The following is a 24,822-nucleotide window of genomic DNA, read 5'->3' on the forward strand; positions in this document are numbered from 1 at the left end:
CGTTCGACAAAGGGATTTGTTTGCCATGGAAAAAGAACGATACCGCCGACGAGTAATTTATGTTTGGACGCATTAGTGATTCAGTTCGACGAGCCGCTTGTTACATCGAAAGCTTTTACCTCGACGTCTGGAAGTCTTTTTCTTTTTTAGAAAGCCGGCTAAGAAATCTACCCTTGAAGCTGGTAAACTCTGCTTCGAACAGAGGCGACAGCAATCAACTCGAGCTCATAAGAAAAGGAGCACGCAGCGTTATTTCGTTTATTATAAACATTCTTTATTGTTCTGTCATTTCGAAAAATATAGATATAATATTGAAAATGAGAAGAAAACTTTCTCTCGTTCAAAAAATATGAACAAAGATCCAACGAGAACACTGCTACCTTTTTTTTTCGCTATCTTTAACGACGAAAAGGCATTTTCATGAAAACAGTGAGCTGTTCGCAAACATTCAACAAGACACATGACAAAGCACGCACAAAAAGAGATTCACCGGCACAACCGCGACATTGGCGCAACATGTCACATTATACATAACCTAAATTTTTTTTTTACATGAAACAGGCAACGCTGATGCCTTTTGGAAGCACACCGGTATAAATTACTAGCACAGCGTCTCTGCTAGCTTACTTAGCGTATTGCTTTGGGCCCGGTCTTCAACAAGGGTCTTCAACATTCATTCACACGCATAATCAGTCACACAGTGAGCCATCCACGAAAAAATAAACTAAGGGACATGTTTCTTTTCTTATGTAACGTATTGCACTTCATGGCCTCCAGCAGTGGCCAATATACAGTATATTTGCTCTCGCGTTCAAGAAAATTTCGTGCATACGTGATTTGGGAACTCATTTTTATTTAACGATACTTTGCTACATGTTTCTTTGCTGTGCGAAGCAATGAACAGTTTGGCTAAGCATGCGTTTTCAAAAGAAAAAAAGCGCCTCATTTTCTTACCGAGTATCGTATCACACTGACAAGAAAACAAATGGAGACAAGTGAACTACTGCGGACATAGTGTTAGTTTCAGCACGTACGCTGATTATTCTTAATCATATTGAAATCATCCATTAACATAATACTCTCCTGCTCTGCGCTTCTGCGCAGGAGGCTAAGAATACCACTGATTGCTTATAAAGCCCTTGTAGTATATCTCGAGTTACACTTTCTAAGTGTAACAAGCCGAAACACTTCTTTTTTTTCTATAAGCCTTGATTATGGTGACACCGACTTCCACAGGTAATTTTACTTGTCCATATACATGTGGACTACAACATGCTGTCATGGCCTTTTGTTAGATCTGAAGTATTGGCGCCCCCCCCCCCCCCCCCTTACCGAGCTTAGCAATCTACTACACACTTTATCTTATCTTCCACGTGCTTCCGTAACGAACCAAACGCAACGTCACAAATACTCGAGTTTACATTCGTTCTTATAATACACAACAAGAATACAAAGTGCAAGCTACGACCTTCAGCTGATCGGAGAGACATACCGTAAAGCAGCGCACCGAACTCTTTCGTCCGGTTTTTTAAGGAGGAACGAATGTTGAAATCCACGGCCAGCGTGTTTTCAACGAATACGTCGCATTTGTGACCGAAAGCTTGCAAGAGAACACAAACAATAAGTCACGTGTACATCGATGCTCTTTCACCGGTAGATAGTAGCCGTTGACGCTGGAATGTATTTAGAAGGTCGCCAAAAACGAACCTTGGTTGCGCTGTCTGTGTCGTCTTCAGTCGCATAGCATATTGTATAGTAGTAAAACATGGACGATGAGACACGAATGCCTGTCGTGCTTGTCCAATATGGCACCCGTTCGTTGAGTGTCTATAAAACCAGCAAGTAATGAGAGCTTAGAAGCACTTTTCAAAATCAAACCATGCTTGCACATAAGTCACTGTTCGTCCCAGCGTCAATTCTACGTAGTTCGTTATGTTGCTGAGTTCACTAAACACTGCAGATTGCAGGGATAAATGCAGAGAACTGAGGCAACAAATAAACAAACAAATTTGAACAAGGGTATGGTGATATGTATACTCAACATAGCTGTACTTTAGATATGCACGCTTGGAGAGGGCAGAAAGCTTTTTCAAAAGCGCTTTTTTCTTTCTTCAATTTCTTCGCGGCAGACTTGCCTCAAGAAGCTCGGAACCGTTTAGAACTTGGAAAAATTGAAATTTACATAGTCGGCGACAACCTGAGGATTCCAAGGACGACTGGTAGAGACGCGCCAGATAATTATGTTCGCTAATTTTCGCGGCAACTTTTCCAATGGCGGTGCTTCTTGGTAACTGCATGCGTTTTCGAGCGCGGAAGTATTACCAAAATTTGATTGGTCGTCAAAGAGCGTATGGCAAGCGTATAAACAGGAGAATTGGTAGCGGCCCTGCGAACTTGTTCATTCTTCAATCGAAACCCGATTCCATTCGTCGCTTTACGCCTTTAAGTGGTGACGCTTCCCGTATCCTAAATCACCGCACGGTCAAGGCATAGAAAACTAGCTTTTGGACGGACTAGATTGCAAGTTCACCATACATTTCTCGTTGAGCGGGGACATATGCGACATTCGCGTGTGTGTAGGTCGTGGCACAACAGTAGCTTTCCCAGCTCTTCAGTTATGGCACGGCTGAAGAATCCACTCTTCGCTGTGAGCATCGAGATAAAGCCGTATTAGCGTTCGTCAAATGCGTCGTCGCGGCAAGCAAGAAAGTTAGAGTACAGTTTTCTACAGAACATCACGTGCGTATAGCGAACGTCGCATCAGCTGTTATCCGCATCTAAGAAAGCGTTGAGATTCTCAAGGCACTGCTACGAAGCCAGACGGGTTGGGCAAAACCAAACTTCGTCGAATTGCTTACACTATGTTTGACGCATTCTCATGTACAGATCATCACGGGAGTGAAAACAAAAAAGAAAAAAAAAGTAATTTCGTTGGGATATATGCAAAAGGCACAACAATCCTCCGGAGATCCTGCTCCGAGAAATGAACGGCTTATCTCACACAAAGTCCATCTTCCTCAACAACCGCCTCTTGAAAGCCAGTCCATGAGCCATGCGTGTGGCACGAACACAGCGCGATGTTCCGCAGCACCGACGAATCTGAAAGCGCTCAGGGCAGTTCGTAAGAATCGAGTTGTCCTCGGTTCGGTTGCTCAACCTTGCACAATTTCATCAGCATGGCCCCCGCGCGCACACCGGCAACACTGTCATGACAACGTACACAACACGTCACCGCTGGCCTGAAGCTTTCGTTTACGTCCAAGACCTGTTGTTGCGTCCATTTCACGGCGTTGGCGCGTCGCTGAGCTGGAGACTTTCGCCGTCGGATTCGAGAATCATGCCGACCAGGTCGGAGCTCATCAGGAGGGGGTCGTCCCCAAAGTCGAGGCTCGATTCGAGCGAGTCGATGCTCTGCACCGAGTCGACTTCGGAAGAGTTCTCTTCGGTTTCGTTCGCCTCCCTCAGCATCTGGCTCAGTGCAGCGATGTAGTTGACCGCGAGCCTGAGCGTGGTGATCTTGGTGAGCTTGCTGTTCTCACCGTTCTTGTCCGGCACGCAGGCCGGAGGTAGCATCGGTACGGCAGCCCGGAGTTCTTCGAAGGCCCGGTTGATCTCCTGCATGCGGCATCGCTCGCGGGCATTGGCTGTTTTCCTACGGTACTTGGACAGCGGCGGAGGCTTCTGCTTTGGCTTGGGATCCCTCTTGTGACTCTGCTGCTGCTGTTGCTGCTGTTGTTGGTGTTGTTTGCGCCGCTGCTCCGTCTCAATGCGAATCTGGACCGAGCGTGGCCTCAGGTTGTAGTCAGGGTGGAGTCGACACGACCGCTGGGGACGCCCACTAGCTGTCTGGGCCACCGGTGATGACGTCGCGGAGGTCACGGTGCTCGAGACGGCGCCGACGACTTCCATGGCCGGAGCTGGCTGCGTCGTCTGGAACGCCAAGGCACTACTCGACGCAGAAGACGCCGTCGGCTGTTGGGCAGTCGTTGTCGCTGTCGCTTGCAGGACGACATCGGCGGGGTTGAATGGTGGATACTCGATTGGTGTTGAGAAGTTTAGATCGGACGGAAAGTTGAGCTCGAGGAAGGACTCGAGCGCGACGCTGTCTACATCCATGTTGGGTATTGGCTTCCGAGAGTCAGCTCCGCTCGTTCGCCTGGATCTCGGCTCTCCCGATCTGCAGCAACGAAAGAAAAAAAAAAGGGTGATTGAGTTTCGTGAAAGTTAAGAAGGGTGGCATTTTCGCTCACGCATTTACGAAGCTACCGAGCAGTGATTGGATTAGTAGTGCTCTCGTACTGCTAAGAGAACACAGCAGACTAAACGAAGATTCTGCAGACATTAGAAACTGCTTGTAGAAAGTCTTGTAGAAGAAATCACTACATAAAGTCAGCTGTGGTTGCAGGGGAGCAGTTGAGCGGTCTGCTATGTTAGTTGCCCAATTATTAAGCACGAATGGACTCCATTGAAAAACATGCCTCGTAAATACGTCAGGATAACTGCTTTAACGGCTAGAGAACGCTATTTAGAAATTCATGCGTCTCCAGTGGACAGCGTCTTTTCCATGTTGCTGTAGATATCGGTGCTCTGGAGCTGTCGCATAGTTACGCACGCAAACCACCGGGTATAATTAACTAACGTCTATTAAATAACACGAATTCATGATTTTTGTCCAGTTAAGGTTTGCAGACAACATTCATTCCATAGGAAAAAAGACTCACGGAGACACCGGTTATCATGAGCTGATGTCATCTTGCGAAAAATGACCACAGTTATATGCCTCCGACGTTGTGTACGACGCAGGACATATTTGCTGCACCATCGCAGACTGACATGATCGCTTAGTCACCGATTGTCGCGAAGCTAGTTCGTTCACTGCTTGAATTCACGAAACTCGCTATAAGCTAAACCTCCGGTTTCATAGAAGACAATAACTTTGCTCATAAGCGGCAGAAAGGTACCGTTAAGCATTATCATATAGCTGTCGGACGCGGCAAATGCTGAACGTAAACTAGTGCGTTTGCGATCCGTAAATCCACAAAAGCACTGACTGCGTCTGTTAAGATCCACTAGCATGTGTGAACCCTTGTGACTGACTGCGCAACGGACGCTTGAGCGTATCCGTGCGTACTGCGAACCTAATTTTTGCACTTCTTTCCCATTTTATTGTTCCCTCTCTGCCCACTCGCAGTGCAGGGTGACCAGCCGAGCTCAACCTACTTAACTTCTAGGATGACGTAGGCCCTCGACGGGGCGCGCGAGCGCCCAACTGCAGGCACAAATAAAGTTTGCTCCAATCCAATCCAATCCAATCCCTGCCTCAGCACCTCTGTCTCCTCTATCTGGTACTCTTGTCTCCGGGGGATAAAGTTGGTGACAGAACGATGTTCGCGATCAGTGTTGGTCAATACGTTGTCTACTAGTCCACAACATTTCGATACGACACTGCGGCAGCCGAAAGGCTGGCTCTCGCGTGCCCTATACAGCCTTGCGACACCACAACTCAAGCCTCCGCGCCACTGCACGGTATTTTCGTCGAAACAGATTACGGAGGCCTCGGCCCACGTATCGAGACGACGAGACCGTGGGGGTGACCCCGGCGGTGGCGACGGCACGAGTCCTGTCGACTGCGCCACAGCTGCCTACGCCGGTCGCCTCGCCGGCGCCTCAGACGCAATCCGTGGCGCCGCGTCTCCTGGTTGGCCGCGTCGCGTCTTTTCAAAATGCGAGATCGCGATTCGCCCTTCCAGGCTGCGCGCAGGTACATGTAGTCGCATTCACGCGACGGAATCGTGCTTGCTGTGGAGGCCGGCCTATTTGTCGGAAGCCGCGCGGACCCCATTCACGTTCTTCTTCTCAAAAAGTTAGGCTCAAATTCACGAACGTTTTCGTTCGTCAGTGCTCTTTACCACTGGTGGACTGTCTTCGCTAATGCTAAGTTCGTTGTCGCCGTTCGCCGGCAGCTCTTATTAGGTGCAGTAAGAAGTGTAATACCGGTTTTTTTGTGCACAGGTCATGTCTGGCGCTTCCTGTAGAACTCGCGTACCCTATAGTATCACGTCATCCAATATCCGTGCCTGAAACCAAGTCGAACTTGGCGGCACCAGCTGAAGACCTGCGCCAGACTCTGACTGCTGCTGAAGCGCCACGTACGCCACATCAAGGAGGAATAGTCGACGCGGAGGAGAAGACGACGCGGACTAGACTCGCCATAAAATATAGTTTTCTTCTTACCCCTTCCAGCACTGCATTTTTTTTTCAAAGGGCTGAGAAGCGTTAACTAGAACATCAATACTTTTATTTCCCCACAGGTTTTAAGACGTACTTCTTGAAAGTGGGGCTAAACACCGAAATTTTGGTAAAATAATGTGACTTTATTAGTGATCTGCTTCAATCCTGTCAGTGGTGCTTAAGGCACAATTAAGAAGTAAATTCGCGAAGCTTTGTTGTTTAGCCAACGCTACACTGCAGTATGTTGTGGAAGTATTGTTATGTCAACCTTTTCAAACAATTCAGCAAGATATGAGAGAATCTCGCTAATCTGAGATATTAGTGAGCTTGTTTTAACCAAACAAAATCACCCATGTATATGCATCTCCCATGAATGTAAATCGGCGGTTTGTTCCCATGACGTCAACAAATGACAACATTTAGCTGACTTACAAACTCTCGCACTAGCAGTAAGTTGCACGTTCTCACAAGTATGTGTCCATACCAGTTACTTAAATATGTCAGTCCTATGTTGGCTAGAGAGACAGAGAGAGAAAGTTCTTTATGTTAGCTAACGTATTATTGGTAGGGTTTGACGCCACTGGACCGCATTTTTGCATCGAAGAACAATCAAACAAATGACGCATTAGAGTGAAACTGTTTTCTTGCACTCTCGATAGCGATCACGGGCACATTTTACTATCTTCCGACTGCACGGTTCCCCTTTTTTCATAATACTCTGACATTTTCCTTCGTGTAGGCCTGGGCAAAGTACAGGATTTATCTTTAGTTTTTCTGTATTCAGAACTCCCTGCAAAGCTATCAGAAATTTCAATATCCTATGATATCCTTAACCACCCTGTGTCTTCTTAACAAAGAATCGTGAACTTAATTTTTTTTCGCGTTATACTAAGTGAAGTATCCTGAATGCTCATTTTGAACCCGAGAGTTAATTCCCGCGCTTTTCATTTCTTCACTGAGCATTTTATTTTCCTTCGCGTTGTACAAAGCAGTCAAGAGAGGTCAGCCCCTTCAATGCCTCTGCATTTCGGTTATGCTGTTATGCGGTTATGACATCGGCACATAAATAACCTGTTCTCCTCAAACGCTTTGATGTTCTTTTTAGTGTGCTGAAAAAGCGAGCACTATCTGACGTCATCACACAAATATATGATCTGTCTGCGTCACATATGTTGCAGTATTAGCCAGAGTGCTATACTATACTGCCGAGACCTCCTCCTCACTTGAGCTTTTCTTTTCTTTTTCCCCGATTCCAGTCAAGTTCTATAAACTCCTTGAAGACGTGGGATGGAACGCCTATATATTTTCTTTCGTTAGCCCTACCCTCCACGTCGTTTGTCTTGCGCAGTAGTATGCGGCGTACTCATTTATAATTCTCCACCTGACCTCAAAGAGACACGAGCTCTGCTGGTTGCAGGAAAAAAAAGAAGTTTAGTCACATAGCTCTCCCGCTTTATCGGTTTGTTTTTTATCATTCCGAGGCTTCTCTCGGCGGTTGTAGGTGTCCCCCTTGTCGGGTGATCGCAGCTCCGCCCTCGTAGCAAACGTTCTGTCCTTTTACACTGGCGGACGTATCTCATGGGCGTCTACTCTTGGGCTGCATGCATAATTTCCTCACTGTCACAATAAAAGAAAACCTGCTTTTTCAGCGTCCATCAAAGTCATTTTATGTGGTGGGTGCAAGCTTTTTGACTAGCTAAGCTTGACGCTCTTTTACCTGCAAAGAAACGTTCACATGCAACAGCGTAACATGCCTGATTCGAACCGTCCTTGCAAGAAACGCCAAAAATCACTAATAATTTTTGAACAATCCTAGTTCGCTGCAACCCACCCCTATATGTATATATAAGTGAAAATTATTTTCACGACTTCGCGGCAATCATTGCTTTATTGCCCAACAGTTTCGGCCGGTGGACCGCCCTTCGTCAGGTGTTACAGGCTTAGTTTAAGATTTGCCTGTAACTCCAGGCGAAGGTCGGTCCACTGACCGAAACTGTTAGGCAAAAGAACAAAGATTGCCGCGATGCTGTCAAAATATTTTCACTCATTTATTCGTTGCCTGGCCCGTTGAACAACCCTATTGTAGTTATATAAGAGAGAGCGAGAGAAAGAGAGAGAGAGAGTAGACCGCAGCACCGCTTTCCAATCCACTTTCTGGGGTATTATATGTGCACCAGATTTAGCCCTGTATCCCCTCATGCAACAATTCCCTACGAACTCGCGGCGTTCCTACATATAGGGTTCCCATAAGTCGCATGCAATTACGGGATATGTGAGAAAAGTGGGATATGGATAGTCTCGACTGGGAATTGTTCGCTTTAGCGCATCATGCTTTTAGTAAACCACCCGTACTGCCTATTACCAGACACTAGCAGTCAAGTAGGCAATAAGTAGCCCTTCAGCATTGCGCATCGCGCGGAATCCATAGCGTCTGGGAAGCTTCACTTGTAATACTCAAGTGTTGCTCTTAGAAAACCCGCGTGAAATGTATTTTTAGGGAATTATAGAATGAGCTTAGGCTGAACTCTTGTGTCCTTTTTTTCTGGGGTGCTTGCCGATTGCTACTATGGTACAAACATGCTGCAATAACGGATGAGTAGGTGATTGCGTATTCAAGTTTTTCGCATGTTTGCGCGAAGGGAACTACTGAAACCGCCGTTCTAATGCAAAATATTTCTGGTGGCTGCGTACTTTCTTAGGCAAGAGATACTGAGCGTCTGTCGACAAGCATGTGCGAATAGATTTCATACGTTTCAGCACGTCTGTATATGCTGTTGACTCTGACGCTGGTTCCGAAGCGACCTCGAAGGACAATCACGCAAGCCGTTTTCTTGTCTTTCTTCTCCTCCGTCCATATTTTTTTTTCTTTTTTTACAGCACGAGGCTCAAACTGGCATCAAACTGTCACAACCGCGAAGACACGTGATTACGTTACTTCAAATCTGTGACCCTGTATACGGAACTTTATAGGTTTCCTTTCGACAGCGTCTGCGATTCGCGAAGCACGTGAAACAGCTTGTATACGTCTGTAAGCCGAACAGAAAACACTCGTAATGTAAGACGGCTAGCATACGTCTGCGGATAGCAGAGAAAACGCGTGTAGACAGCTATCATATCGTCTGCAGGCAGCACAGACAACGCGATGACAACCGTTCGCTAATTAAGCGGACAATCAAGGGCGCTGAGGCTCGCCGGCGTTGACATAGCCTTGTGCTGCACGTTGTGCGGTCGCTTGAAAGCGTTAGAGCCACGTTCGTGAAGGCACGTCGTTTGCTTCGCGATACACACGTATACAAGACAGATAATATGACAATCGCTTTCGCTGGTTTGCCGAAGTGCCATCGTAAGCCCAGCCGCACGTAGGAGCAATCCAGTACGGCTGCTGCGCCGTCTAATGCGTGTGCCGCTGATTGGTTGAAAAAATTATTTTTAAAAACGAACGAGAAGAGAAAGAAGGTGGTCGTGGTTAGCGAATATTCACATTACGTTTTTTGGCGCCATGTCACTCCAGTTCGTAACGGTATACTACACGGCAGCTCTATGTGACAAGTAGAGCTAGAAAGAGTTAAAAAATATAAACACAGCAAACAGAATTTAAAAAAAAGACGTTTAGTGAAGTGTGCGATCAGGAATCTCGTTTTTACTGCCTGTCAAGAACGTCACACCTATATCTTCGTTTTTTCATTGATTTTTTTTATTTTGTTGTTCACGTCGTCGCCGTCGTTAGACCCGCCGATCGTTGCTCGCTGGCAACTCGCGGAAGTTGACAGCTTCCTCTTTCCATTTTTATTTTCCTCGCATTCGTTCTTTTCCTTCTTTGCTCGACCTGGTGTACGGGTATTCTTTTAGCCGCTACTTCAGCTCGCTCTCCGGGTATACGGCTCCCGTTCGTAACGCGAAATCGCACGCGTTGAGCTGAGCCGACACCGCGACTCCACGGAGAGTTGATGGTCGTGTGTCTGCGCGTACGTAGCAGCTTGACGGACTGTGACCAATCGCGCGAAGGACGTCCACGGTACGCTCCCCCGCCGAACAGCGTGCCGCGCCCATGGAGCCGACGCGGTGTCGTGAATATATGCCTCCTGTCGTTATCGCGTGTTTTCTTTTCTTTTTGAATCCAATTTGGACCGCCCGCGGAGCCGGCGCCTTTAATTTTGCCGTCTTTTTCCTCTCGAGTCTTGCGGAGCTTCGATCTAGGCGTATATGCTGCCTTGTTAGATTGGCAGGCGAGGTTTCTTCTATCGAATCGAGTCGTGCTTCCTTGAATGCAGCGGAAAATGGTGTAGCTTGTTCCAGCCTCTTCTGTGAGTTTACTCTTATCTTTCATTCGCAGTCTACCCTGACTTCTCGGGCTAATAGTCTTTCGAATGCCCTTCGGATTACCGTGACAGAGTGGCAGAAGTGCCTGACGACATGTTGAGCGCCCAGTTTATATTTAGTTCGTGCGCTTAAACAGGTGCGTCAGAGACACACGAGAAGAGGCAAACAATCAAACGAGCGCTAGAGCAAATCAAGTCAAAGAATAAATATAAGAAAAAAGAATAACGCGATTCAAATGATTAACCGTGGTTGAACGAGAGCTTAAGGTTGGAGCCACGTTGGAGCCACGTGTTTCAAGGAGGAGTCTTGCATTTGTCAGGAAAATGTTGGAAAGTGCTCCCATTGTTGAATGTTTGGCTTCAGGTTTACACGTCCGTTGTCCCGCCACTGTCGATCTCTTCAGGCCTTCAGCTTCCTATGAATGCTTTACTTTCTTTGAAAGAAAAGAAAAAGCCATTCGAGTAATTCAAGCATAGTGTAGCAAATATGAGGCGTCCAACGTTTGAGCCTGGCACGTAATTTAACGACGGCATAAAACACACGCTATTACCAGGCGACGCCATACCACGTGCCCGTAAAGTTGCGTACTCGACAACGCCAACGAGTCTACAGGAGAAGCCACTCTCAACCGCAGTCAACGCAGACAATGTGCTAATTTTCTTTTTGATGCTTCTTGCATTTTGTTGCTATTTGTCTCACGCACCTTAGCGCTGCGTAGCTTATAGACTTGATCGTAACGTCCGTGCGGCGCCTTGGAACGACTTAAGACACCGTGAACAAGACGCCACGTCATTTAGGGTCTAGTTCCATTCTTTTCATTTCTTTATCCATATTTTTGTCTCTCTCTCTAGATCGGATATTGTGCGGGCAAAAAATGCTGCCACTGGTTTCTACGTACGTGCTGAAGAACTGGGAGACCTGAGAGGGTGTTCAAATATCCTCCTGTGTAAACCACTTCCGAGAGGGAAAAGAACACAGAAGCCTTACGCACACAAGAATAAGGTGACCATAAAAAGAGGACAGTCAAGGCACAAGGGTTCCCTGCAGAGTGACTGTTCATGGAGAGCGTAAAGTCTACACCCCGTGGCTAGTCTCGCTTCGCCGGTGTTCGTGCGCCGAGTCTTGCTAGTCGTCCCCCCAAGCGGTAGATGCCCTCAGTCTTTCGCAAAGTCTTCTTCTTCTAGAGAGCGTTAGAGGCGTTTACAACCTCACGCTGCACGTTTGCATTTCTTACGCACTTCTCGCAAGTAGCAGTCTTATAGTAATGGTCCGTGTGCTTTTTGCGAGACACGCGGTATAGTACAGAACAAACCGAACAAAGCAAACGGGAGAGATTTGATGGCCTTCTCTGTGTTTGTTCTACGGGGAGCCCTAAACGGAAGGAACCGCGCACAGAATGAGTACGGCACAGCACGAAGCTGTATGAACGCGCGGTTTTACTGGTCGCGAAATGCCTGTGCAAACACGCGGCGGAAGCGACCGCTTAGTCAGTGGAAGTTGGACGGATGGATGGATGGACGGATGGATGGATGGATGGATGGATGGATGGATGGATGGATGGATGGATGGTTGGGTCATCGCCGCCGGAGGGCAACGGAAGGATCTGGTATGGCGGTGCGCTACCGGATTTTCCTCTTGGCGTTCTCAGTGTGAGACGCACGGTGCAACTTGACGGCCAGCCTTGGTGACTCGATGTTGTCGTAAATCCCCCGCGTTTCTTCGTCGTGCGTGAAGGAGTGATCAATCTGGGCCCTGTTTTAATGGTGATGCATAGTGATTTTACCCGCGATGTTTGACTGGGTGATGATGCTTTCACTAGCAGATGGCATATAGAAGGTGATCTTTGCTGGAAACAGGCTTATTAATAGTATGTTCTGTGACAGATACCACGGTAAGTTTCCACATGTTCTCTTCTCGACCGTGCTATCGCATCAGCTGGATTACTTGACGAGGGAGATATCTTGCTTGAAAGCAAAATCGCGTGGTGCCTGTAACTGACTGACAAGATTTCTCAACTTTTTTTTTATTTGTTTACATTAGGCCCCATGCATTGTGTCTACGGAATTGACGACGAAGATTTCCACCACCTTGACCGGGCGTGCTCATGCTACCGCTTTGAAAGAGGCGCGCGATTCTCAGTGTGCTACAAGCTGGAGACCTTCAACGTGTGAGCGCTTCTTTCCAGAACGACCCATCGTAGTTCACGAGAAAGAGTCGCGTTTACATACGCCTTGTTTTCTGCGTCGACATACTGGACCTCCAGAATGGTTGCAACGATTCAATTCCAGTTACATGCCTTTGTACGCTTTGTGAGTCGTCAGAGTGGAACTGTGCTTGGATTTTCACCATGCAAAATTTGCATTATATATATATATACATATATATATATATATATATATAAATTGTGGCAAAATCACCGTATAAGAGGCCTCGAAAGTTTAAAAAGAATCATGAGCAATCTTGCGCGCCCTCTCCTGCATGCTGCGCATTCTCTCAAGGTGGAAATGCCTTCGAGCTCTATTTGCTTCCTCTCCGAGCAGCGTAGCCGTAAAAAAAAAGAAGGACGACGATGTTTAATTAGCGCGGCCATCGGCGATCCAGGAACCGACAAACTTGCACAAGAAGTGCGCCGCGCTCAGCAGCGGCGAGGCGAGAGGCGTTCCTCGCGTAGATTTATGCGTGTTTGATCAACCTCGCTCTCGCGAACGCTTTATGAAGGCAGTCATTTCTATTTATGTATCAACCAAGGCTCCTTCTCCACCGTAGGAGCGTCGAGCACCAGAGTTGCATGTGACGCCAGCAAAGTTCGTGCGACCTCTCAGGTTTTTACGGCGCAAGAACGCCTTGCAATGAAGTGAAAGTGCCGCCTTACATCCGCCGGTAGAAGAACTGTGAGTATCACGGGCTGGCGCTGTATATGCGAATGAGCTACCTGGAATGAGGAAAGGCAGTAATTACAAGAATACGCGTATACTCGGGTAGTTTTTCCCTTCGAAGGAAAGGGCAAGATGTCCGACCTCGCGCTGACAAATGTGAGGTGATCGGTGTGGGCCTTATTAAGGTGCACGCGAACTGTGGAGGTGAACTGCGTTCGTACTTGCGGTAAAGAACGGGCTGCGCTGTTGGTTCGCCTTTTTTCGCATCAACTTTTGCGTCGGTTCGATATCCAGAGTTGATACTGTGCAAACGTATAACGTGTTCAATGTATGCGTATTGACATATATTGACATATATACCTTAAAATTATGTTTGTAATCAATATAGCAACCATACATTGACTAAGTGGAAAGTAGTAGCCCGCATCGCCCGCGTTGTGATTAACTCCTCTCACTTCAACATTTAATTTCAATAATAACAAAGGCGCTTCTTCTTTCTTGCCGCATTAAATCGTATTGGTAGCTGGAGCTCTTCATAGGCGTCAAAATATCATGCGCACATTGAAAAGAAAAAGAAGGCAACCTAAACATTCAAAAGAACTTGTAATTTGAATGAAGCGACAAGTAATTTATTCCCGTGGCTGAAAGAAAAGTTGACTTACGGCTGTGTAGGTCTATATATAAATCGTACGTAAGGAGAAGCCTTTTAATAGGAATTCTCATTGATTCATGGAGTGTGAAGCGGCGGGGAAGCTGATAGTTTTCCAACGGAGTGTACAGAGCAGTCAAACGCGATCGCAACGAAGAATAATTCAAAGGCCATTTATGCTGCAACGGAATCATAACGGGTTTTCTTGCGTGCAGCCGAGCAAGCGGGTTCCCATGTGCAGTGTGTGCGGGGGTCTTTCTTTCTTCAGCGAGCGTCCCGGCTTACGACACTGTCGCTAAGAAGTTGTTCTACACAGCGGCTCCCGTATAGACCGAGGGTGGCACATACTCTGTTCTCAGACGCGTGCTTGGAAAGCAAAGGATCGGAAGCAAACCAGTTTGAAGCCGTTCGATTCAGTTCGCACGCAACTGTTATATGTCATCCTGCTCCATGCAGGTACCCGCAGAGCCCTCGTCGATGACTCATCGTATGAGTTATGCCTGGCAAAGGAGAAACCTTGCTGCAAATAGCGCCGCGTGTGCTTTCCTATCATAGTAATCCTGGAAAGCACCTCGCAGTCCGCATAAGCGAATGAACGAAACTGCGGCGTCCGGCTGTTTAGGAAAAGGTTAACAGCCATTACAGTAATCGGGACTGCACCGAATTTCATCAAATGTTCCCGGCTCCCGACTAACTGGAATTGAAACAAACGTTTGGCGCGGTAAATTGCAGTCCGTACATTGTAGCATATTCTGTCGAAAGGCCAACATCTCTGCGCAGCATGAGGTGTGCTGCATAAAACTTGAATGCAAAACTTGAACGAAAGTATAATGTACCAGTAACAAGTGCCCGCACTTGGTGATATAGATGATTTTTTTACGATAAGAGGAGATTGTCAAACCGTCACGAACACTTGAGAAGCACCAATGGAAATCTGGCACGCGTGGGACTCATTTTGGCAGTCCGGATAAGAGAGATAAAGAGAGGAGAAAAGAAATGTGGGCATGGAAGGCCAACCAGAGGCACATCCGATTTGCTACCCTAATCTGCGGCCTAGGCATGAAGTAATATTCAGAAAAAAGTATGAGCAGGGAAATAACACAACTCTCTCGCAGGGCCTCATATAGCATCGAAAGCAGTCAGAAAAATATCCATCGAAGTTCGATCTGGCACATAAAACTTCGCTTACGTGACCTCAACGTGAGAGGATTGAGTCAGAACTCGGGCTGGCCCAGACCGACTGGACCCGACCTGACCCGACTCGGGTAACAACAATAAGGCATAAGTAAGCATTTGAAGTTTGAGAGGAGCAGCCTCAATATCAGGGGCGTCAGGCACGACTAGAGGAACGTGCTCGACATCTAGAACCACTGTATTTCTCTGTCTCAGTCTCTATTACTCTTTGTCGGCAACCTGAACAGGTACCACATATTCACGGGCCCTATCAGTATCGGGCCGCGCCCATGTTGTCGGAGGCGCAGTGGTCCAACCTGGAGAACACGTCAAAGGTCGTTGCCTCGAATGCCATCCTTCTCCACCGATCGTTGCCGACTTTTAAATGACTCACACGTCGTGAAGAAAAAAACACCGACGAGAAGTTGCTCCCGCCCGGTCGTACGTATACACGCAACTACGCCTCGCTCTGCGATTTGCGCACCGCTCAACAGAGGGCTTTGCGGCGTCCGTACAGACCTATTCGCTTTCGCGATCGGTCCTTAGCATTTATTTATTTCTCTCGTACCGTTGTACCTGTGGCAATTAATGCCAACGAGGGTCGCAAAGTCGTGCACCCCCCAAGGGGGTCGGCGGTGCCGTTTGCGACCTTGGGTTGGGGGTGCCGCGGCCACGCCACTGCGACTGTTCCGTTTGTTTCTTTCATTTCTTCATTTTTTATCTTCATTAGCGGTTCTATCGAAGGGCGTTAGTCGTTGACGAAGGAAAGAGCAGGCACTGCGATGTGCTATAAACACTGTGCTGAACGCTCGCTCGCCGCACACTTTCTGGCATCCTGCCGCGTCCACCGAACGCACGATATACGTTCCGGTCGAAACGCGACTCAGTGCGTGCCTGGCGGTGCAAGCGCTTATCGCGCGATGTTCTTGGTGACTGCGTGTAGTACATACGTTCTCGAGCAAGAGTCCGAGGACCAATAGTGCCACGAAAAAAAAAACTTTGTTCTTCGTAGCCCATAAGCATGAAGATCGAATTAAAGGGGTACCTGCAGCCTACTTGCGCGCCTGTTCGACCGATGAAATGCATTAAGACAATTCCACGTTGCCATGGCCATGTTAGAAAAAGATATGAAGCTTTTGCTGATGCTGTGGGGTCTAGATTTTGCCTCAACTGTACATATACGAGCTTTGATGCCCGCTGTTTCTGCGGTATAAAGGCCGTGCGCAGCGCTGCATCCAGCGTCCCTGTCTTTCCGTCTCTTTTTCCCTCTCATGTGTGTCGTGCATTCCTGAAAACTAGGCAGCTTCATTGAAGACGGTATGATTGATTGATTGATTGATTGATTGATTGATTGATTGATTGATTGATTGATTGATTGATTGATTGATTGAAGACGAATATTGTACATTATAAAGCCACGAGTTGGAAGAAATTGGCAGCTTATATTTGCTTTAGAAAAGGCCAGTAGATAAGAGAAAGTTTGTTATGTGAAATATACGAACCTCTCTCATAAGAATGCAGTCAGCGAGTATGTGATCATCTTTGACTTGTGCCCCTGTTCCAAGAAAGCTCGTTGGTGGTAGTTCGTTATTTAACGACAGTAGCCTCGAAGATAGGCGTGCCGTCATAACGTGGTCTGAATTCAGGTCATGTGGTTGTGTCTGCAGTAACGTTGCTGGCACTAATAGTGCTACATTGTAATAAGTAAATATCTGTGGTGCCGCAATCGGCAAATAAAATTTGCGCATGAAAGACGTGCGAGTGCTGCGTTTCCTATCTTCTCCTCTTTTCGTTCCCTCCTTCCGAAAGAGTAGGCAGGCGTTGTGCACCTCTCGGTGGAAGTTTTCAGCTTGCTTCCTCCCTGTTTCCTTTGTGTGCTTATGGTTGCATATGTAGTAGTAGTAATAATAATAATAATAATAATAATAATAATAATAATAATAATAATAATGCGTCAAATGATAACGTTTCTGTGCAGCTAGCTTTTCTTCATCTTTTTTTAAAACTTGTGAATGGTGAATGGAATTTCCAAGACTGGCTAGCAATCATCTCTTTGCACTCACAAGTTACCACAAGTTTGGAACAGCAACAAAAGTGGTCGTCCCAGAATCTGAGCAAATATAAAAATAATAGAAAACATGAAACCACTTTTTTTTTCTACTCCCCCCCCCCTCCCTTTGTCCTTCTGCGTGCGCACAGACCTTTGCATTTGTCCAGAGCGAAGACAAGTTTTTTTCGCATACTGTAAGTGTTTCCTGAAGGATCGCGACGTTCTTGCGGATGTGTATGTGCACGCATAACAGTGTTATTGTGCAGTGGTACAGACTTATTACTTATCGTGAGTGCACATGAGACAATTCTTTGGTTGGCTTTATTTTTGGCCTGTCTGCGTTTTTTTTTTTTTCCTTTTTAGTGGTCTTAGTGTGTTGGGGTCTCAGTGGTATGTTCGTGACACGTTATACGGGCAGAGCAGTTAGCGTCAATTTCTTAACTGTGTCATGGGATTCCCGGTTCCGACGTAACCCATACCTTTCCGTTTGTCTACGGTAATCAAACACACTAACCAAGCTAACTCTCTTGAAGTTAGCTTTTGTGTTAGTAGGTTACTGAATTCACTGTATGGCTACTTGGGATTTGTTTGTTTTTATGCATTGCTTGGGGTTTTCTTTTCTTTTTTTTTTAATTCAATTTAAATTTGAGAACACACACACACATACACACACACACACGCACACACACTACGCCTTCCTTCTATCGTCCGTCGCGCCGTTCACGTTCCAAAACTAATTTCGTGCAGATGAGTGCGCGATGTGGGCCAACGCAACACCAGCTATAGCTATACGCTCGCTCTTCCAAATCGCGAAAGTGGTTTCAGCCTAGCGCACTGCTGCACAGATTTACCAAAAGAGCGGAGCGCATGTCACACATCGGCGCCGCAGGCCAAGCCGAGACTCTCGCCTTTTCTCGCTGAAAGTGAGCGTTGCTAGTGTAGCTGGGGCGTTGTTATTCGTGGCTCGAGCAGTGGACGAGCGACGCCCATGATTTCGTGCTTTGGTTCCGAAGCGAGTCGCCGTCGAAAAAAAAAAAAAAAGAAAGCGACCGTTTCGTCGGGTGAAACTGTAGGCGTGGCCGTGTCGTGATTTCTCCGCTCTTACACGCCGGCGAAAGGCACATCGTTATCATTAGAAGCGCCGTACAACGGCGGATGCGCGCACGTGTACGCGGCGTTGGAACTTGCCCGCTTATAATTGTTGCCGTTTTCTTTAGGCACGGAACGCCTGTTTCCCCGGTATGTTGTCCCTGAAGATGGGTTTCGCCTTTTCTCGCGTTTGATCTTCATATAAAAGGGGGAAAGAAAGATTTCATCGGATTTTTTTTTTTCCATCGCCGCTGCGATTGCCTAACAGGCAACGAGACTGAGCGACCGAATGCGACACGGCGCTCGGAGCTCCAACACATTATCCCTAGCCCAGGATAATGCAATGCTTACATTTCAATTCTATGTTCCACTTCACGCTTCGTCATAGGTAAGAGTGGCGCTCCTCCCACGTTATCACTGGGATCGGCCGATATCAGCCCTGAGCACATGAACTCTTGACTTTCTCTCTTTGTCTTAATTTGTTCCTTCATTTTTCATTTCTGCCTGTGCAGGGTAGCCAACCAAGCTCGATTCTGGTTAACCTCCCTGCTTTTTCCTATCTGTCTGTCTGTCTGTCTGTCTGTCTGTCTGTCTGTCTGTCTGTCTGTCTGTCTGTCTGTCTGTCTGTCTGTCTGTCTGTCTGTCTGTCCGTCCGTCCGTCCGTTTGCAGAACACGGAGGGCTTCTCAAATACTTTTAGCATACACTAAAGAGAGAGAGGCGGGGGGGGGGGGGGAAGAGATGAATTAAGATTTGACAGTTCATTATGTAGCACGTACAGCGAAGACCGGTGGTCTATAAGTAAGAGAATGTGCTGTGAATATCTGACAAACGCAGTCGAGGAATGCAGAGGATTACTAGTGGGTGGGACAATATCGACACATTTGCGGGCATGTTGGATTAGTGAGGAGCCTGAGACGAGAGGGGACAATCGGGAGATCGAAGGCAAGTGGCTTTCGTCTCGCTGTGCACATAAAATGGAGTGATGATGATGGCGTAGCAGAAGAAGAAAAGGAAGAAGAATAAGATGGAAATGAGGCGCGGATGGTAACAATAACGGAGTACGGTTGACTACCCGAATGCTGGGCAAGGGATGCAGATGGATAAAAACATGGAGAAACATATGAATGCAAGACACGGTATAGGGCAGCAGTGCGTACTATAGCGTACTTTACTATACTATAAAAAGTGCGTACTATAGCAGGCTAGAGCTGCTGCTACGCAGTTCTCGAGGCCCGTGCTTGCAAAAAAAAAAAAAAAAAAGTCCTTACGCTGGCTTTGTTCGCAATATCAGGTGCGAGTCAATCGTAGTGTTGGGTGCATTATCAGCGAGGGCGGCCTGTCAATGGCAAGCAGTACTTAAGAACGAAACGTTTTTGAATCGGCTCCCAGACGAGTCTCCAACATTTACGCACATGTGAGAGGCGACCCGTAGCTACATTCAAGTTTGCATCTGACTTTAATGTTGTCAGTGATATTTTAGAAGTAGCCAAAACATTAGAAATGAAAATGCATTTACTTGAAGCAACCTATTGATTACAGGGAGTCAAGTTTTTGAGAATAGTTATACTGATTCAGCTGAGTACGGTCAGTGTTGATAGTTCTGTCAGCTCTGAAAAGGACGTGTGTCATCGTCTAAATGTTAAGGGTCCCAATTACTCTTCCATAACACACAAAGTCCCCTTAACTCATGTTTATTTCGTTGTACGCCGTCTGTATAAGTCAAGGCATTAGGCCAAACCGGATATTTGTTGAAAACTCGCGTAACATTCTTCGCGTGCAGTGTGCGCATGTCCTTGTTCTCATGTGCACACGCCGGTCATCGTAAAGAAAGAAAACAAGATATCCTTTATATATGCCGAACTCTAATAAATTCTTGTTTGGGAGGCCACGAATGAAGTCTGACGTGACCTCAAAGGGGGCAAAGCCGAGCACAATAAAGAAAACGAAATAAAACACACGCGCACAACAAAACGTTGACTGCGGTCTACATAGAGTTGAACTTATACGCATATCTACGGCTAAGACATGCGGTTAGAATCACGGATAACGCGCGTGTGCCTTAAATCGTCGAAAGGCCACAGAAGACCAATGAAAGCCCAAGTTTAAATAAATAAAAGAAACAGATAATCTATTGCCGTGTTCGTCAAGCACGGGCACACAAGCCCCATTAAGGGTAGAACCGTTCGACTCGCGGATAGAATACTCTCCCTCAACTAGACGGCTGCGCGCGGGGAATTCTGGGAAACCAATTAACCTTCACCTCTGACACGGAGGGGTCAGGTCGGTTGAAAAGTCCGCGTCACGCAACAGGCGAGGCTGCAGAAGGCAACGTTAGCAGAAGGTGCCCGTCGTCTGCATGTAATACGAGAAACGGGCGAAGAAGGATCGTCTGCTCCTTTGGTGTTCGGGCAGTGCGCATTGGCTACAGGCATAAAAAAAAGAAAGAAAGAAAAGAAAAAGAAAGACATTTTAATAAAACACAAGCACATTAGGATTACTTTCTTTTCTTTTATTGGTACCGGGAAGGTCGGGGTACAGAAGCCATGGGAGAAGCCACGCATTCGCGTTAGGCTTTTCCAGCACCCATGGACTGCGGGCTACTGAATGCAAGAAGCCCGTTTACGACGTCAAACGCTTCCTTAATCTTTTCTTTCTGTCCTCCAAAGCAGTGGGAATGCCACTAACACTACTTTTTTTCCCCCGTCGTTGGAACCTTAAGTTATGCATCGTTAACAAGCGCGGCGCGTGCGCGCTTAATATCTCATCGGAGCATTTTTTTACGACCTCCGCTTCAACCATGGCGCCCCGACATGCGCACGCGCAAGGCCTAATACCCTCCGGCTTGGTTCGAACGCATACGTACGGCATATATCTCCCGGGCGCCTATATTACAGCCACCGTTTGGCTGCTGTCTTGTCCAAAGGTAAACAATGGCGTCCTCTGTCTCGCCTCCCTTCCCTCGCCACAGCTTGGAGGGGGGGGGGGGGGGGGCGCTAGTCCAAGGTTATTAACGTAAACGACGACGGCGCAAGCGCCGTCCGAACTGCGTCTGAATAAAAACGTTCAGTGTCGTGAGAGCAAAAAGGCTGGTTTTAACTGCAGCCACAAGCAGCAAGCCTGCCAACGATCAGTGCACCGAAGTTGATTGGTTGTACACCAAAGAAAGAACGAGCTAAAGAAAGAAAGAACTGGTATGAGGTTCACTTTAGGCAAGCTTTAAGTACTGCTTGAAACATTGGCATTATTTGCTTGTACACTGTAAAATAATTTAAACCCTAAGAAGTGAAAAAGGGTGTAAATGCGTCTATAACTCACATCCTTAGGGTGTCCTTTATATAATAACACCCTAAGGGTGTGAGTTATAGACACATTTACAACCTTTGTCACTTTTTAGGGTGGAAATTATTTTACAGTGTACACAACGGCGATTACAACTGCGGAACCGTGGAACAACGATTACGGCACGACGACTGCACAACGGCTCGCGGACGCAAGGGAAACCGGAACTACATCGCGTATAGTGCGGAGCAAATTATATTTGCTGTTAAGACGACTTCGTCTGCCCACAAAACCTGGAGATAAATGTGATCATTACGATATATGCACGACAGACCGCACGAAAGTTGGATGTAGTGGGCGCAACTGCTATCGCTGTTAGAAAAGGAATGCGACATTTACTGCGGCAGGATCTCACAACGCTATACAGGGTAGCCCGCCGCGTCTATGCACTGGCGACATATATAACCTCCCTGTCTTGCCCTCTGTTCTCCTCCTCTCCTCTCACGGGGGACATATTCACCTTCTCAGTAAAGGAGCTGCGTCATCGCGATGCGCACAAGCTCGTTTTCGTCTTTATGTATATACGGAGTTGCCTGCTGTGGCGCCTCTGAAATGCATGTACTGCAGACGCCAGTCATTTTACACCCTATTGTGAGTAAAACTGTTGTCTATGAAACGTTTGAGTTCCCTGATGCAAACTGCTATATGAAGAGCAATATAACTGCCATACAGGTTCAAGGACATCGCGCTGAAGTGCGTCTGAATTCGCGTACAGGGCCTGAATTCACAGAACTTTTCATTCGCAAGTGCTCTTCGTGATCACAAGCTGGCCGCATTCGCTAATACTACGTAGAACACCAGGTTTGGCGGGAATGCGGGAACTGTCCTAGCGTAATCGCGTTTTTTGTAAATACAAGCCCATATCACCGCTGCTCACAGGCATTGGCAAACCAAGCAGCAAGGCAAGAATATCGCTTTCTTTGGCTCGCAGCACACCACACTTAAACGCTCTATAGGCGAGATTACGGACGCCTGTATACCCCAACGTACGCAGCTTGCAGAGTGTTCGCGTAGAGTCGACAAGGCTCAGAGCGGCGTCTATGCATTTCACGCTGGTGCGCTGCCGGCTGCCATAGCGCTGTGTATATACGCTGCTCGCAAAAAGACGGCAGCGCTCGTCTGGGTGGATCGCACCGCGTGCGGATCAGCCAATTTGAAAAGGTAATGAAGCGACGCAGCGACAACACGCTTGCAGGCGGCCTCCGGAGCCGATATCTGTTGCGACGCCGACAGAGTGGCTATATGCATACAGGGTGTCGTATGAGCTGATTTATGACCTCGCTGTCGCAAGGCTAGAGTTGTCACGCGTGTCTGCAGCCCTCTGTCGTTCTTTTTTCAATCGTCTCGCCTCGCAATTTTCCCCGTCCGTTTCTTCAAACTCGCGACCCGAAGCGTTGAACTATGCAGTGAGCCGCTTTGGGATGTCGTTCGTCAACGTTTGACGACATCGATCTCTGTGACAACAAGGCACAGTGCAGGTTCGCGTGCTTTGAAGGGGTCACGAAGGAAGGAATATGGATTGTGGTCACGTTGAGAGGTCGTATGTAACAAAGAGGATTGCACGGATTGGGAAATAAACGCCATTTGATTATATTTCGAATGAGAACGAAGATGTTTGAGCTATGGAGACGTCGTGTTACGCGTATGTCGCGCTTGCGATATTACAGACCCCAGCAGAAACGAACGATGGGTGAGTCGGTGAAGTTTTAATACTGAAGTGGCGGTGTCCGACCGATCGAGGGAACCAAAACGATTTCTGCGCTGGCGGAGATTCACTTGGAGTGATTAGAAGCTGAGGCTTAATTTTCTTGACAAGAATAGAGATTACAAGTTCACAAATTGAAGCACTATAGAATTGCCTTTCTCAGAGCCCGTACTTGAATATCAAAGTAATGTATATATATATATATATATATATATATATATATATATATATATATATATATATATATATATATATATATATATTTCTCGTTTACTTGAGGTGTGAGTGAATATGCGAAACTTTTGCACATTAGACGGAATATTGCCTGCACTATCTGATTCGGTCTTCGAATCGAATAGTCACTTTCTGTAAATGCGAATACTTACGAATAGTATTTTGAATATTTTATATCGCCAACTCAGCGCAATCAACCAAAAAGAGAATGAATCAAAATGCTGCAAATTTCGTTCCGGTGGTCATTTCGTTCCGTGGTCATAGATAAAACACGGAGGGGTAAAACACGGAGGGATAAAACACAAGAAGTTACGTATAGCAAGCTACGTCATTCAGGGAGCCAGACTTTCAACCCTTATCATTCGCACTCGCCAGTGAGTCATAGATGAGTATGCGAGTAATTGGCTTATTTATTTATTCATTCTTTATTTTACTCATTTATTCAATGCATACTGCGGACTCGAAGTCCATGCAGACAGAACAAAAGAAATGAAAAAGCACGATTAACAAAACATGCCAACACAAAACATAGGTCCCCAAGTGCGAATACAGTTATGATGTGAAGAATCTAATGCTCCTATTTGTTTCTGATCTCTATCTGCGCTTTTATTTAACAAAGCTTTATACTACATGCAGTATAACAATATCAACATGCTAACGTTGTGAATACAATGGGATGCGCACGAAGATCCTTTTATAGTAATGGTAGTAACGGCTATTGGAAATACTTGATAACCATACGAAAAGTATTCGATATTTGATTCGCTTTTGGCACGATTTCATTAGTATTCGGCTCAGTCTCGGAAATTTCTACTGGTATGCCTCTGGCTACCTTAATAACGACAAGCTGTCTCTACTCCATACAGACAGCGCCTGATTTATCTCCTCTGCAGGTTTGCCTCCTTTAATTATAGGCGCGTTTGCTCTAAAACAAATTAGTCAACAAATTATCCTTCCTTTCCTTTTACTCGTCAGTGCAGCTTTAAAAATTTATGGGCGCGAATTCACAGAGACATCTGATTACGCGAGACAAAATGGAGGCGTCAGGGCCAGTCAGTGTGCACATGGTCGGTACGTGAATATGGAAATCTCTTTTCCTTTAACACTGCGATTGCGTGTGTGTGTGTGGCGTGGATGAGACTTTTCCTATTCAT

The 24,822-nt window shown here is 46.7% G+C and overlaps 1 protein-coding gene across 1 annotated transcript in view; it reads right to left on the reverse strand.

The window, feature by feature from the left end:
• Window positions 1–244: 244 nt before the first annotated feature.
• Window positions 245–24,822, reverse strand: part of LOC126533166 (uncharacterized) — a 30,640-nt gene continuing 6,062 nt past the window's right edge. The window contains exon 2 of the mRNA XM_050180432.3: window positions 245–4,177. Within this exon, the coding sequence (XP_050036389.1) occupies window positions 3,283–4,116 (834 nt within the window). The 5' untranslated portion in view covers window positions 4,117–4,177 and the 3' untranslated portion in view covers window positions 245–3,282. The remainder of the gene's footprint in view (window positions 4,178–24,822) is intronic.

Source organism: Dermacentor andersoni, chromosome 7 (assembly GCF_023375885.2).
Source record: "Dermacentor andersoni chromosome 7, qqDerAnde1_hic_scaffold, whole genome shotgun sequence".
In the NCBI taxonomy this organism is placed as follows: Eukaryota; Metazoa; Arthropoda; class Arachnida; order Ixodida; family Ixodidae; genus Dermacentor; species Dermacentor andersoni.